The following is a 15,197-nucleotide window of genomic DNA, read 5'->3' on the forward strand; positions in this document are numbered from 1 at the left end:
CACTTTGAGTTTCCATTGGCGGGCAGGAAATACCGGCGCCAATGGCGGGGCCGGAGGCGGCTCTGGGGGTGGGGCCAGTGCTGGGGACGCGGCCAGTTCTGGGAGCGGGATCGCAGCGGAACAGCGCGATGGCTGCAGCGCTGGGGCTGCTCTTGGGGCTCCTGGGGGGCCTGGGGGGCGCGAAGAAAGGTCAGTGGGACGCTCCGATACTGGGACCCCTCGGGACCGCAATTCCCGGGCACCGGGACCCCCCTGAAATTCCATTTCCGGGCACCGGGAACCCCCCAACCCTCCATTCGGGGAACCCCCGAAATCCCCATTTTGGGTCCTGTGACCCCCCCTCAATCCCCCTCCCCAGCAGCGGCCACACCAATGTACCCCCTTATCTGGCACGGAGACCCCCCCTGTACCCCCATTTTCTGCTCACCAGCACCCCTTGAACCCCCATTTTCAGGCAGTAGAACGCCCTTGAGCCCCGAATTCCGGGAAGGAAACTCCCCCTTAACACACATTCCCCAGCACGGGAATCCCTGAACCCCCATTTTTGGGCACGGAGACTCCCACATACTCCCTTCCCCAGCACCGGGATCCCCCTGCACCCCCTAATCCTGGGCTGGGATCCCCCCGCAGCCCCGTCAGTGCTCTGGGACCCCCCTGCACCCCCATTCCCGGCCATCCCCACACCCCAGTTCCGCCCTTTCCCTCGGCTTTTGAACCCCCAGATCTCCCAAATTTCTGCATCCCCCGAGTTCTCCATTGCCGGCGCTTCCTGCGAGGGGGTCCCGGGGGTCTCAGCGCAGATCCAGTGGGATCGGGATGAATTCCCTGGAATTCCCCTTTACTCCCGTCTCGCTTTCGCGTCTCCCAAACCGCGTCCCCGGGATCCGCCCGCCCCTCCCAGCCCAGCCCCCCTTTCCCGTGGCCCAGGGACCCCCTGGACCCCCGTTCCTGCCTTTCCCAGCTCCCAGATCCCACTTTTCTCAACAGTGGGGACCCCTGAAGCCCCTTTCCTGGGCACAGGGACCCCTGGATCCCCCATCCCGCCTCTCCCGGTCTCTTCCTTGAACCTTGCGCCCTTCCCGGCTCTCCCAGTTTCACTTCCTGACCCTTGGACGCCGCCAGACCCCCCAATCTCTGAGTCCCCCCCAGTTCTCCACTCCCTGCTCGTCCTGCGGGGGGGTCCTGGGTGGTCCCCGGGGGGATTCAGGGGAATTCCCAGGGTTTCCTCTGTCCCCTCTCCCTCCTCGCGCTCCCCGGTCACTTTCGCGTCTCCCAAGCTGCGGCTTCGGGATCGGCCCCGGGACCGGCACCGGGACCCCCTGAACCCCCGTTCCTGGGCACGGGGACCCCCCTGCACTTCCATTTCCTGGCGAACCCCCCTTTCTGGGCACAGAGACCCCCTTGAAGGTTCATTTCGGGGAACCGGGACCCCCCTGTTCCCCCTTCTCCAGTCCTGAAAACCCCTGCACCCCCTTATCAGCAACCTGGAATCCCCTGAACCCCCATTCCCGAGCAGGAAAACCCCCCTGCACCCCCATTTCTGGCCACCGGGACACCCCTGAACCTCAATTTTCAGACACCGGCACCCCTTGAACCCCAGAACCCGCAAAGAGAACCCCCCTGAACCCCATTTCCTGCGTACCGGGACCCCCCTTATCCAGCTCCAGTGCCCCCCTGTACCCCATTTTCCGGCCCTCCCCTCTCGGGGACCCAGCCCCCCCATTTTCCTTGACCTCGGGACCCCCTGAGCCCCCATTACTGTGCATGGGGACTCCCCCCGCACCCCCTAATTCGGTATGGGGACCCCCTGCACCCCCTTCTCGGGCATCCCGCCCTTCCCAGCCCCCAGACCCGCCCTTTTCCTTCCCTTTGCACCCCCAGATCTCCCAAATTTCCGTGTCCCCCCAGTTCTCCACTCCCGGCGCTTTCTTCAGGGCGGTCCCAGGGGGTCCCAGGTGTTTCTCAGAGGGCTCCAGGGGGGTCGCAGCGGGGATCCAGAGGGGTCCAGAGGAATTCTCTGGAAATCCCCCTTTTCCCCTCCCCCCCGCGCTGCCTCGGTCACTTTCGCTTTCGGGTCTCTCGAGCTGCGCCAAAGCTGCGAGCGGGGACGGCTGCGATGGCTCCAGCGCTGGGGCTGGGGCTGCTCTTGGGGCTCCTGGGGGGCCTGGGGGGCGCGACGAAAGGTCAGTGGGACCCCCCGAAACAGAGACGCCCCTGAACCGCAATTCCCGGGCACCGGGACCCCCCTGAACTTCCATTTCCGGGCACCTGGAAGTCCCTAACCCTCCAATCCTGGGCAGGGAAACCCCGGAAATCTCCATTTTGGGTCCTGTGACCCCCCGCAATCCCCCTGCCCAGCACCGGCATCACCAATGTACCCCCTTATCTGGCACGGAGACCCCCCTGTACCCCCATTTTCTGCTCACCAGCACCCCTTGAACCCCCATTTTCAGGCAGCAGAACGCTCTTGAGCCCCGAATTCCGGGAAGGAAACTCCCCCTTAACACACATTCCCCAGCACGGGAACCCCTGAACCCCCATTTTTGGGCACGGGGACTCCCACATACTCCCTTCCCCAGCACCGGGATCCCCCTGCACCCCCTAATCCGGGGCTGGGATCCCGCCGCAGCCCCGTCAGAGCTCTGGGACCCCCCTGCACCCCCATTCCCGGCCATCCCCACACCCCAGTTCCGCCCTTTCCCTCGGTTTTGGACCCCCAGATCTCCAAAATTTCTGCATCCCCCGAGTTCTCCATTGCCGGCGCTTCCTGGCAGGGGGTCCCAGGGGGTCTCAGCGCAGATCCAGTGGGATCCGGATGAATTCCCTGGAATTCTCCTTTACTCCCGTCTCGCTTTCGCGTCTCCCAAACCGCGTCCCCGGGATCCGCCCGCCCCTCCCAGCCCAGCCCCCCTTTCCCGTGGTCCAGGGACACCCAGGACCCCCGTTCCTGCCTTTCCCAGCTCCCACTTTTCTCAACACTGGGGACCCCTGGAGCCCCTTTCCTGGGCACAGGGACGCCCTGGATCCCCCATCCCGCCTCTCCCGGTCCCTTCCTTGAACCTTGCGCCCTTCCCGGCTCTCCCAGTTTCACTTCCTGACCCTTGGACACCGCCAGACCCCCCAGTCTCTGAGTCCCCCCCAGTTCTCCACTCCCTGCTCGTCCTGCGGGGGGGTCCTGGGTGGTCCCCGGAGGGATTCAGGGGAATTCCCAGGGTTTCCTCTGTCCCCTCCCCCTCCTCGCGCTCCCCCGGTCACTTTCGCGTCTCCCAAGCTGCGGCTTCGGGATCCGCCCGGGACCGGCACCGGGACGCCCTGAACCCCCGTTCCTGGGCACGGGGACCACCCTGCACTTCCATTTCCGGGTGAACCCCCCTTTCTGGGCACAGGGACCCCCTTGAACGTTCATTTCGGGGAACCGGGACCCCCCCTGTCCCCGCTTCCCCAGTCGTGAAAACTCCATCACCCCCTTATCTGGAGCATGGAACCCCCTGAACCCCCATTCCCGAGCAGGGAAACTCCTCTGAACCCCCATTTCTGGGCACCGAGACCCCTCTGAACCTTCATATTCAGGGTCCAGAACACTTTGAACCGCAGAACCCGCAAGGAGAACCCCCCTGAACCCCATTTCCTGCGCACCCGGATCCCCCTTATCCAGCCCCAGTGCCCCCCTGTACCCCATTTCCCGGCCCTCCCCCTCTCGGGGACCCAGCCCCCCATTTTCCTTGACCTCGGCACCCCCTGAGCCCCCATTACTGTGCATGGGGACTCCCCCCCGCACCCCCTAATTCGGCATGGGGACCCCCTGCACCCCCTTCTCGGGCATCCCGCCCTTCCCTGCCCCAGACCCGCCCTTTTCCTTCCCTTTGCACCCCCAGATCTCCCAAATTTCCGTGTCCCCCCAGTTCTCCACTCCCGGCGCTTTCTTCAGGGGGGTCCCAGGGGGTCCCAGGTGTTTCTCAGAGGGCTCCAGGGGGGTCGCAGCGGGGATCCAGAGGAATTCTCTGGAAATCCCCCTTTTCCCCTCCCCCCGCGCACCCTCGGTCTCTTTCGCTTTCGGGTCTCTCGAGCTGCGTCACAGCTGCGAGCGGGGACGGCAGCGATGGCTCCAGCGCTGAGGCTGGGGCTGCTCTTGGGGCTCCTGGGGGGCCTGGGGGGCGCGACGAAAGGTCAGTGGGACCCCCCGAAACAGAGACGCCCCTGAACCGCAATTCCCGGGCACCAGGACCCCCCTGAACTTCCATTTCCGGGCACCGGGAACACCCTAACCCCCATTCGCGGGCAGGGAAACCCCCGGAATCTCCATCTTGGGTCCTGTGACCCCTCCTCAATCCCCCTCCTCAGCACGGGCCCCCTTGTACCTCCTTATCTGGTACGGAGACCCCCCTGAACCCCCATTTTCTGCTCACCAGCACCCCTTGAACCCCCATTTTCGGGCAGCAGAACACCCCTGAGCCCCGAATTCCTGGAAGGAAACTCCCCCTTAACACACATTCCCCAGCACAGGAACCCCTGAACCCCCATTTCTGGGCACCGGGACCCCCTTGAACTTCCATTTCTGCGCACCAGGAACCCCCTAACCCTCCATTCCCGGGCAGGTGAACCCCCGAAATCTCCATTTTGGGTCGTGTGACCCACCTCGATCCCCTTCCCCATCACCGGCCTCCCTGTACCCCTTTATCTGGCACCGAGACCCCCCTGAACCCCCATTTTCTGGTCACCAGCACCCCCTGAACCCCCATGTCCGGGCACCGGGAATTCTCTAAACCTTGATTCCCGGGCACGGAGAACCCCTTGAATCGTCATTTTTTGTCCTGTTACCTCTCCATCGCCTTTCCCAGAAAACCCCCCCTGAACCCCCATTCCTGCGCACGGGGACCCCCCTGAACCCCCTCATCTGGCACTGGGACCCCCCTGAACCGCCATTCCCGGCAACTGGGACACCCCCGAATCTCCATTTTCGTGCCTGGGACCCCCCTGCACCCCCTTTTCGGGCATCCCGCTTTTCCCAGACCCGAGTCCCGCCATTTCCCTTGATCTTTGGATCCCCCGAACCTCCCAACTTTCTGTGTCCGCCCGTTTTCCACTCCTGGCGCTTGCCGAAACGGGGTCCCAGAGGGTCCCAGGGGGTCTCAGCGGGGATCCAATGGGATCCAGATGAACTCCCTGGAATTCCCCCTTTCCCCCGTCCCCTCCCCCACCGCGCTCCCTCGGTCTCTTTCCCGTCTCCCAGGCTGCGCCTCCGGGATCCGTTCGCCTCTCCCAGCCCCAGCCCCCCCTTTCCCTCAACACCGGGGACCCCTGGAGCCCCTTTCCTGGGCACAGGGACCCCCTGGATCCCCATCCCGCCTCTCCCAGTCCCTCCCTTGAACCTTGGACCCATCCCGGCTCTCCCCGTTCCGCTTCCTGCCCCCCCCAAATCTCTGCATCTCCCCAGATCTCCACCCCCTGCTCATCCTGCGGGGGGTCTGGGAGGGTCCCTGGGGTATCGTGGAGGCTCCCAGGGGGAATTCTTGGCTCTGGGACCCCACTGAATTCCCAGTTCTGCTGGAAAGGAAGGCACCTCCCTGCACTCCCTTAGTACCAATCCCCCCCCTGCACCCCCTTTCCCATCCATCCCACCTTCCCCAGCTCCAGACCCACATTTTCCTTGACTCTGAGACCCTCTGGACCCCCATTCCTGCTTTTCTCATCCCCCAGCCCCTCTTTCCCTCTGCATCAAGGACCCCCAAACGCCCCATTCCAGCCATCCCGGGTCTCCCCACCTTGTGATCCCTCTTTCCTTGGCACTGGGGACCCTTGGACCCCCTTTCCTGGGCACAGGGATCCCCTGAGCCCCTATTCCTGGCCACTGGGACTCCATGCACCCCTTTTCCTGCTCTCCCAGTTCCCCTTTCATTGCTCCGTGACCCCTCAACCCCCCCAAATCTCTGTGTGCCCCCAGTTCTCCACTCCCTGCGCTACCTGTATGTGTCTGTGTCAGAGCCCAGCCCGGGGATCCCCCAGTTCATGGCCATTGGGTACCTGGATGGGATCCCCTTCACACGATACGACAGCGAGCGGGGCCGGATGGAGCCGCTGACACAGTGGATGAAGGATGGAGCAGAGCCGGAATATTGGGATAGAGAGACACAGATCAACGTGGGGAACCAGCACGTGTATGCCAGGAGCCTGGAGAGAGTGCAGAACCGGTACAACCAGAGCAGGGGTGAGTGGGGGGAACTGTGGGGCTGGGATGTGGGTGGATGGGTTGGGATGGAATCCATGGGGATGGGATGAGATCTGTGGGGCTGGGATGGGATCTGAGGGGCTGGGATGGGATCCATGGAGATAAGATGGGATCTGTGAGGCTGGAGTGGGGATCTACAGTGCTTGAATGGAATTTATAGGGCTTGGATATGAATTCACAAGGTGGCAAGTGGCTGAGATGGTGATCCATTAGGCTGGTATGGGATATGTTGTGCTGCATTGGTTGGGATGGGATCCATGGGAGTAGGATGGGGATCTGTGGGGCTGGGATGAGGCTCTCTGGGTCTTCATCAGACCCTGGTGCTCCATAGGGCTGGGATGGGGCTCTATGGGGCTGGGACCTAATTCCATGGGTCTCTGTGAGTACAGTCCCCCAGGTCTCCACACATGGTTGATAGCTGCTGGCTGTGACCTCCTGTCCGATGGGAGTGTCCATGGATCCGAGCGGTACAGCTACGACAGGAGGGATTTCATCTCCTTTGACCTGGAATCCAGGAGATTCGTGGCAGCCGACAGCGCTGCTGAGGTCACCAGGAGGCACTGGGAAGATGAGAATGTGGCTGAGGATTTTACAAATTACCTGGGGCACGAATGCCCAGAGTGGATCCAGAGATACGTCGGATATGGGCAGAAGGAGCTGGACCGCAAAGCTGGGAGCAGAATTCGTGTGGGAATGTGGGATTTGGGAATGGAGGACTTGGGAACAGGGTAATTCCTGTGGGAATTCCATGGGCAAATCTCACCCCCATCCCATTCCCATGTAATTCCATGGGCAGATCTCACCCCCATCCCAATGCAGTGGCAATTCCATGGGCAGGTCTCACTTCCATCCCATTGCAGTGGGAATTCCATGGGTATATCTCACCCCCGTCACATTCCCATGGAATTCCATGGGCAGATCTTATCCCCAGTCCTGTGGGAATTCCCTGGGCAGATCTCACCCCCATCCCCTTCCAGTGGAAATTCCATGGGCAGGTCTCACCCCCATCCCCTTCTAGTGAGAATTCCATGGGACAGATCACTCACTCGTCCCATTGCAGTGGGAATTCCATGGGCAGATTCTCACCCTCATTCCCCTGGAATTCCATGGCAGATCGTCACCCCCATCCCATTCAATGGACTGTCAATTGCGGCAGGATCTACCCCATCCCATTCCCATGGAATTCCATGTGCCAGATCTCACCCCCATCTCATTCCCATGGAATTCCTATGGGCAGAATCTACCCCCATCCCATTGCAGTGCGAATTCCATGGACAATCTCACCCCCATTGCATTCCCATGGAATTCCATGGACACGATCTCACCCCCATCCCATTCCCTGGAAACTTACATGGATGTCTCTCGAACCTGTTATCCATTCCCGAGCACCCTGATTCCATGTGTCCGGAAAGAGGAACACGGGAGTGCTGATCTTGTCCTGCCCACGCGTACGGATTCTACCCCAAGGCCATCGCGGTCAACTGGATGAAGGGGGATGAAATCCGGGATCAGGAGACGGAGTGGGGCGGGGTCGTTCCCAACAGCGACGGCACCTTCCACACCTGGGCCAGGATCGAGGCGCGGCCGGAGGAGCGGGAGCAGTACCGGTGCCGGGTGGAGCATCCCGGAATGTCGGAGCCCGGGATCTTCGCTTGGGGTGAGGCTGGGAATGTGGAATGTGGGAACTGGGGAGTTGGAATTCCCAGATGGGGATTCCTCTCCCCCTCCTCACCATCCCACAATTCCCAGAGCCGACATCTGGTGGGAATCTCACCGTGGTGGTCGCTGTGTCCATTGTTGCCATCATCATCCTCATTGTCCTCGTTGGATTCGTCGTCTGGAAGCTCCAATCCGGTAACACACGGGATGGGGGTCAGGAAGGGGCACAGATCCACCCAGCACCGTTCTGGGAATCCTGTGCCACCGACGCTGATCCCACTGTTTTTCCACAGGGAAGAGGGACATGAATGGATATAACATGGCAGCCGTTGAGTTCCAGTGATGGATCCATCTCTGGATCCCCTCCATGTGGAACCCAGAATGTATCCTGGGGTTAATCCCAGTGTATCCGTGCTGGAATCTCATGGATCTTCCTTTTCTGCTGGGAATGACTGCAGGAATGGAGCAGGGTCAGGGTGGGATTCCAGATGGGGATTGGGGCAGAATTGACAGATTGGGATCAGGGAGGGATTCCAGATTAGAATTGTGGCATGGGATCAGGGCTGGGTTCTGGAGTAGGATCAGTTGGGATGGATGGATGATGGATGATGGATGGATGCATAGCTGGAAGATGGATGGCGGGGGGATGGATCATGGGTGGATGATGGATGATGAATGGATAGATGGATGCATGTTGGATGCATGGATGGATGAATGCATGGATGATGGTTGGATGATGGATAGATGATGGATGATGCATGGCTGGATGATGGATGGTTGGATGGATGGATGGATGATGGGTGATGGATGGATGGGTGGATGAAGGATGGATGGTTGGATGGATGGATAGATGGATGATGAATGGATGATGGATGAATGATGGGAGGATGGATCATGGGTGGATGATGAATGGATGGATGGATGATAGATGGGTGGATGGTTGCATGGATGATGGATGGATGATGGATAGATGGGTGGATGGATGCATAGATGGATGGATGATGGATGGAGCAGAATTGGAGCAGGATGGATGGAGAGGGATCAGGTTGGCATTCCAGAGAGGGATTGGGCCAGGGTCTTTGGGACGAGGTTGGGTGGGATGGATGGAGCAGGACTGGGGCAAGATGGATGGAGAGGGATCACATGGTTTGAATGGAGCAGGATTAGAGCAGGCTCAGGTGGGATTCTGGAGCAGCTCCTGCTCTCCATGGGCTCCAGCCAGGTCCATCCTGTGGTATGGGGACAGGGACAGGGTGACACTGTGACCCTTTGTCATCCCAGCAGGAGTCACTGCCTGAACAATCCATGGAACTGGATCCGGCCCCTTCCCTTTTCCCAGGAAACCGAGAGCTGCCAGCAGAGCTCATCCCCGCTGCTCCCACTCACCCACAGCTCCTGCTAACAGATCAATTTCCCATTCTCCAGTGTTTTAAAGCCAAGAACCACAAATATTCCCAATGCTTTAGTTCTGGTGTGAAATTATCCTGGTTTGAGCAATAAATCCTCCTGGGGCAAAAAAATCCGGCTTCCCTTCTCCAGTGGCCAGCAATTCCTCTCTGGAAACCAGGAATTGAAATGGGGACCCTGGGGACAGGGATGAGGACAACTGGGAGCAGGGATGGGGACACCAAGATGGGATAGGTACAGCAGAGACAGAGATGGGAACAGCAGGAATGGGAATGGGGACACCAGGAACTGGGATAGTGACACCAGGACTGGAACTGGGACTTGCCAGCCACGCCTGGCTCTACCTCCCAGGACTCATTTCCCACTCTGTGCCTCGTGTCTGAGGTGTCCCCAGGAGGGTTTGGCCACGTCGGGCTCCTGGAGGGACAGTGGGATGGAGGGAGAGGTCAGGGTGAATCAAGGGTCTGGAAGAATTAAAAGGATTAACACTATAGCTACAAGGATAAAACCAATATATATTGATTAAGAGTTTAGAAAGAAGAATAGAACCAGAGTAGAAGGGCTAATTATTAGCAGATGGAGCTGGTTCGAGCTAAGACAAGAAATCATTTGCTTGACTTTGTTGTGTTTGTAGAAGCAGGATGGGAGGATAAGGCATTGTAAACATGAAGAAACCATAACTGCACCTGGGCCCCAAAACGAGTCAGAAACTGGCTGGGGAGTTTGGACTGTGGCCAAGGGACCAGAGAGCCTGCCAACAAGATGTGAGAGTCCATGTGAGCCTCTCGTCTGTTTCTGCCCAACGACCCTCGCCTGAGGCCTGCGCTGGCCAGGGATGGGAGGAACACCAAGTGACTGTTCCACAGGTGATGCCTACCAGGACTGGTTTCTCATGACAACTAGTCACGGGGCGCTGACTCAACAAAGCTCCCACAGATGGAAGAACAATGGACTGGTCAGTATGGGCTGACCTGCGTGTGTTCATGACAACAAAGATGGTTTGGTGTGCCTTGAAACGTCCTGTTTCCACCTGTTCCTCAGGGTAACGATCTCCACATACAATAGTCCATAAATCTTCCCACCTTTTGGCCAGAAGCCACTCGCTTTGGGAAAGGACTATAAAAGTGACTTTCTCAGAGGAGACCCCTGAGATCTCCCCAGATGGCAACAGACATCTATTGGCTGGCTCCATGAGGATTCATCTGCCCGTCTTGGTAGCTATAATCCCGACCCCCTTTCTCTCTCTCTCTCCCTCTCTGTCCCACTATCGCATTTTGGTTGGCACTAAATAAAGTGCATTTCTGTAAAAGTAAACTGGTTTTGTCCCCTGCTGTGTCCTTTGGCGCTCTGAGATCCATAAAAGAACCAGTCACGACTCCCGCTCGGGTTGGGCGGATCGTGACACACCTCAAGAGCACACAGCCAGCAGTATCAGATGAATCAAGATGCCATTATCCCCACCCATAAAATTTTGGCTAGAAAGTCAAAGGGTGCTCAGTAAAACCCACTCACCCTTCAACAGCCCCAGTTTGCCTGTGGGCAAGTTTGACAGACAATAGAAATTTACTGTAGGCTGTTGTGCCTTGAATGAAGTGACTCCACTGTGGGAGCTAAGACAGAGCACTGTGGATTTAATTAGCATAAGCAGCTCGATAACCAAGATGCCTTGGCAAGAGCAAACAGAGCTTTGAAGACTCCATGAAGATTGGATCAAGACTGGTGACAGGAAAGAAGAATGAATCAAGTAGAAATATTGCAAAATGTGTAAGCTTGTCTGTATGACGTTTAACCCAACCAATGTAGTAAAAAATTACCAGCTCTCCTAAAAATGGTATATAAGCATATGTAGCTGTGAGTAAATTCGGATTCTGATCAGCAGTCACTAGACCCCCTCTCTCTCCCAGTTGTTGATTCTCCAGTGCTGAGCGCTGCCGTGCCGGACACGCTGGATCTCCAGGAGGAGCTGGAGCCCAAGGCAGCAAAGTGGCTCCATTGACATTGCCAATGCATTTTTCTCCATTCCTTTGGCAGCAGAGTGCAGGCCTCAGTTTGCTTTCACCTGGGGGGACGTGCAGTACACCTGGAACCGACTGCCCCAGGGGTGGAAACACAGCCCCACCATCTGCCACGGGCTGATCCAGGCTGCACTGGAAAAGGGCAAAGCTCCAAAACATCTGCAATACATCAATAACACCATTGTGTGGAGGAACACAGCAATAAAAGTATTTGAGAAAGGAGAGAGGATCATTCAGATTCGGCTGGAAGGTAGTTTCACGATGGAGAAGAGCAAAGTCAAAGGACCTGCCTGAGAGATCCAGTTCCTGGGAGTAGAGTGGCAAGATGGACAGAGCCAGATCCCCACTGAAATGATCCATGAGATCATCACAGTGTCTCCACCAAGCAGCAAGAAGGAAACACAAGCTTTCCTAGGGGCCATAGGTTTTTAGAGAATGCATTCCTGGGTGCAGCCACATTGTGAGCCCTCCCTACCTGGTCACCCTAAGAAGAACAATTCCAGCTGTGGCCCTGAACAGCAACAAACCTTCACCCAGACCAAGCAGAAAATCGCTCATGCAGTGCCCTTGGCCCAGTCAGGACGGGACCAGAGGTGAGGAATGTGCTTTACTCTGCAGCCAAGAACAATGGCTTGTCCTGGAGCCTTTAGCAGAAGGTGCCTGGGGAGACTCGAGGCCGAGCACTAGAATTCTAGAGTCAAAGTTACAGAAAGTCTGAAGCAAACTACACTCACCAAAAAAAAAACCAAAAACCAAACAAATTCTTATCTGCCTATAATAAGAAAGTTCAAGCCACCTCAAAAGAAATTATCACAAAAGCACAACTCCTCCTGGCACCCTGACTCCTGGTGCTGGGGTGGATGTTTAAAGAAAAGGCTCCTCTACCCACCACGCCACCCACACCACATGGAGCCCATGGATTGCTCTCATCACACAGCACGGCCGGATTAGAAACACAAATCACCCTGAAATTTTAAAAACAGTTAAAACCGGCCACAAGATAAAAACTTTAGTCTCACTAACAAAAAGGAGCAGAAACAAGTAACCCAGGCTAAAAAGCTCCACCATACAACCAACTACCAGCACAAGAAACACGCTGTGCTCTTGTCACTGACAGTTTCTGTCTCATGGTTGAGATGAACCAGAAGTGGAAAGTGGCCGCAGGGAGCCCCACACGACGAGTCACACAAGCTACTGAAGGAGAAGGTGAATCAAGTGCACTTGCTGAACTCAAAGCCATTCAGCTGGCCCTGGACACTGCTGAAAGAGAGAACTGGCCAAAGCTCTACCCTTATACTGAATCATAAATAGTAACCAATGCTCTGTGGAGTTAGCTAGAAAGGTAAAAAAAGGCCAGCTAGCAACATAAAGGAAAACCAATTGAGGCTGCTGATGAGTGCAAAAACATTGCCACTCAGACAAACTCTCTGTAAAAGTCCATCATGTAGACGGCCACATCCCCAAAAGTCAGGCTAATAAAGAACACTAAAACAAGGAGCAAGTAGATCAAGCTGCAAAAATAGAGATGTCACAAATAAATTTAAATTAGCAACATAAGGGAGAGTTGTTCCTAGCTCAATAGGCCCATACTGCCTCAAGCCATCAAGGCAAAAATGCCACCTATAAGTAGGCACAAAACTGAAAAGCAGATTTAACTATAAATTGCATTTCTCAAGTTATCCATAACTGTAAGACATGTGCTAAAATCAAGCAAGCCAAGCCCATAAAGCCTCTCTAATATAGGGGGCAGTATTCCAAATATAAGTATAAAGAAGCCGAGCAAATGAACTACATCACACTGCCTCAAACCCCCCAAGGCAAGTGCTACGTGATCACAATTGTAGAAGCCACCACTAGATCATTAGAAACCTACCCTGTACCTCACACTACTACTCAAAACACCGTCTGAAGCCCAAAAAAGCAAGTCCTATAAAGACACAGCACCCCTGAGAGAATCGTCAGACAACAGGACCCATTTCAAGAACAGCCTTAGAAACACCTCAGCCAAAAACCAGGATATTGAATAAATAGATCATATCCCTTATCACACACCAGCTGCCAGGAAAGTTGAACTGTACAACAGACTACTTCAAATTACCCTAAAGGCACTTGGCAGGGAAACATCCAAAAATTGAGAAATGAACTTAACAAAAGCCACCTAAATAGCCAATACCTGAGAGTCCATCACTCAAGCAAGTCCTGCCCAGTCTGAAGCCTTGCACACACTGGATGGGGATAAAGTCCCTGTAGGACACATAAAAGGTATTTTAAGACTGTTTAGATTAGGCCCACCTCAAGCAAAGGCAAACCAATCTGTACAATTGTTTTTGCTCAAAATCCCAGTTACACTTAGTAGGTAATGCAGAAAGATAAAGAAACCCATTGAGTACCACAGAAAAACCTAATCTTAAGTGAGAACTGTGTGTAAAGTTTCACTGTGGATAAAAATATATAGCAGAGTTGAAAGAAGGTATTAATTAAGGTAGGATGCAGATGGTAATAGAATAAGGAGTAGATCATGTCTTAAGTTGCAATGCAAGATGCAAGCAGAAGTATACATTCTATCACCATCTGCTGAAACCAGGTGGAGCAGGGCTCCTTATCTCTTCCATGACCCATCCCTCACAACTCCTCCCCACAAGGAGTTATACCTTATGGCAGATGCCCCAGCCATAGAGAAAAGCCAAGTATTTCCTACCTAAATAAAATCTGAAATTTGAAACATCAGAGCAGCCTTTCCCACTAAATTCCCAGAAGAAGACCAGGCCTATCTTCATCACCACTAGATGTTAAAAAAGTAACTACACCCTTCTCCAAAATCATTGCTTCAACAAAACCACATCTGTCACTCCAAGAAAACTACAGGTACCATTATTCAGACTGTAACCAACACCCTGAACAACAGGGTTACAGGTTGCATTCTGACCTTGCCAGTGTTTTGGTCTTTGTATTACTATAGTTTTATTTTCATTTTCCCAGTGAAAAACTGCTATTCTAAATCCCATATCTTTGCCTGAGAGCTCCTTAATTTCCAAGTCATATTAATTTAGAGGGAGGGAGTTTACATTTTCCGTTTCAAGAGAAGCTCCAGAGCTCCTCAGCAGACACCTGTCTGTCAAACCAAGACAGTGCCCTGCTGCAGCTCCATCCCCATGGCAGGATCCGCGCTGGATGATCCCCAGGGACCCCCGGTGGGCAGAGCCCCCCTGAGCCCTGGTGCTGCTGATCCGTGTTGGGAAGACACCTGGCTGGGGGCTGCACACCCTCCCCGTGGCCTGGATTTTCTCTGCATTTCTCTTTGTCCTTCCCAAACACCCAAAACCAGAGTAAAAATAGAGATGTTAAATAACGACCTGCTTGAGGACACGGGGGGATCTTCCAGGGGATGCGGGGGACGCTCGGATCCAGGGATTTGAGGGGTCCTGGGAGGGACCTGGGGGTTGCTCAGGGCGTTGGGCACCCCAGTTCCAGCGGCTCTGGCTGCGCTGGGAGACGGCTGGGAGAGGAGGAGGAGCGGGAGGAAGAGGAGGAGCGGGAAGAGACGGAAGAGAAGCAGCGGGAGGAAGAGGAGGGACACAGGAGGAGCGGCAGGAAAAGGAGGAGCGAGTTTGAAACCACGCGCTTCTCTCTCCCGTTCGATCACGTCGCAGCTTCCCCGGGTCCGGCAGCATCGCCCCCGAAATCCCGCAGGTGAGCGGGGAGAGGGAGCTCGCCCCAAATCCATCATGGGGGGCTCCGGGAGGGTTTTATTTTTCGTTTCAGGGGATGTTTGGATCTTGCAGGAGCCCAAAGCCGAGCGGGAAATGGCCCTGGCGGGATCCTGGCGGCTCCCCCGTGGCGATGGCCCGGTATCGGCGGGGAGGGGGCGATATCAGTTCTGGGGATCCCCG

At 55.9% G+C, this 15,197-nt stretch overlaps 3 protein-coding genes and 1 pseudogene across 4 annotated transcripts in view; 3 read left to right on the top strand and 1 right to left on the bottom strand.

The window, feature by feature from the left end:
- Nucleotides 1-820, top strand: part of LOC306815542 (class I histocompatibility antigen, F10 alpha chain-like) — a gene marked incomplete at its 3' end in the record, with an annotated part of 28,367 nt that extends 27,547 nt beyond the window's left edge. Inside the window, exon 6 of the mRNA XM_079332120.1 lies at nt 723-820. Coding sequence (XP_079188246.1) covers nt 723-820 — 98 coding nt within the window. The remainder of the gene's footprint in view (nt 1-722) is intronic.
- The window catches only part of LOC306815547 (class I histocompatibility antigen, F10 alpha chain-like), a 260,303-nt gene that overhangs the window by 103,254 nt on the left and 141,852 nt on the right, over nt 1-15,197 (bottom strand). The gene's annotated exons all lie outside the window — the stretch shown is intronic.
- Nucleotides 2,011-6,958, top strand: LOC306815543 (class I histocompatibility antigen, F10 alpha chain pseudogene; annotated as a pseudogene). Its single transcript, XR_013777870.1, has 3 exons — nt 2,011-2,183; nt 5,942-6,205; nt 6,624-6,958. The product of XR_013777870.1 is annotated as a class I histocompatibility antigen, F10 alpha chain pseudogene (transcript).
- LOC306815541 (class I histocompatibility antigen, F10 alpha chain-like) lies at nt 7,675-8,208 on the top strand. The gene is made up of 2 exons (XM_079332119.1): nt 7,675-7,883; nt 7,976-8,208. Exons 1-2 carry the CDS (start codon nt 7,712-7,714, stop codon nt 8,191-8,193), a joined length of 390 nt encoding a protein of 129 aa, XP_079188245.1. The 5' UTR covers nt 7,675-7,711; the 3' UTR covers nt 8,194-8,208.

Source organism: Erithacus rubecula (genome assembly GCF_903797595.1).
Source record: "Erithacus rubecula genome assembly, contig: scaffold_151_arrow_ctg1, whole genome shotgun sequence".
Lineage (NCBI taxonomy): Eukaryota > Metazoa > Chordata > Aves > Passeriformes > Muscicapidae > Erithacus > Erithacus rubecula.

Excerpts from the sequence above, each read along its gene's own strand:
- LOC306815541 (XM_079332119.1), top strand. The coding sequence starts at position 7,712 with ATGAAGGGGGATGAAATCCGGGATCAGGAGACGGAGTGGGGCGGGGTC. Across the intron at positions 7,884-7,975 it reads GCCCGGGATCTTCGCTTGGG|AGCCGACATCTGGTGGGAAT; the intron begins GTGAGGCTGGGA and ends CACAATTCCCAG.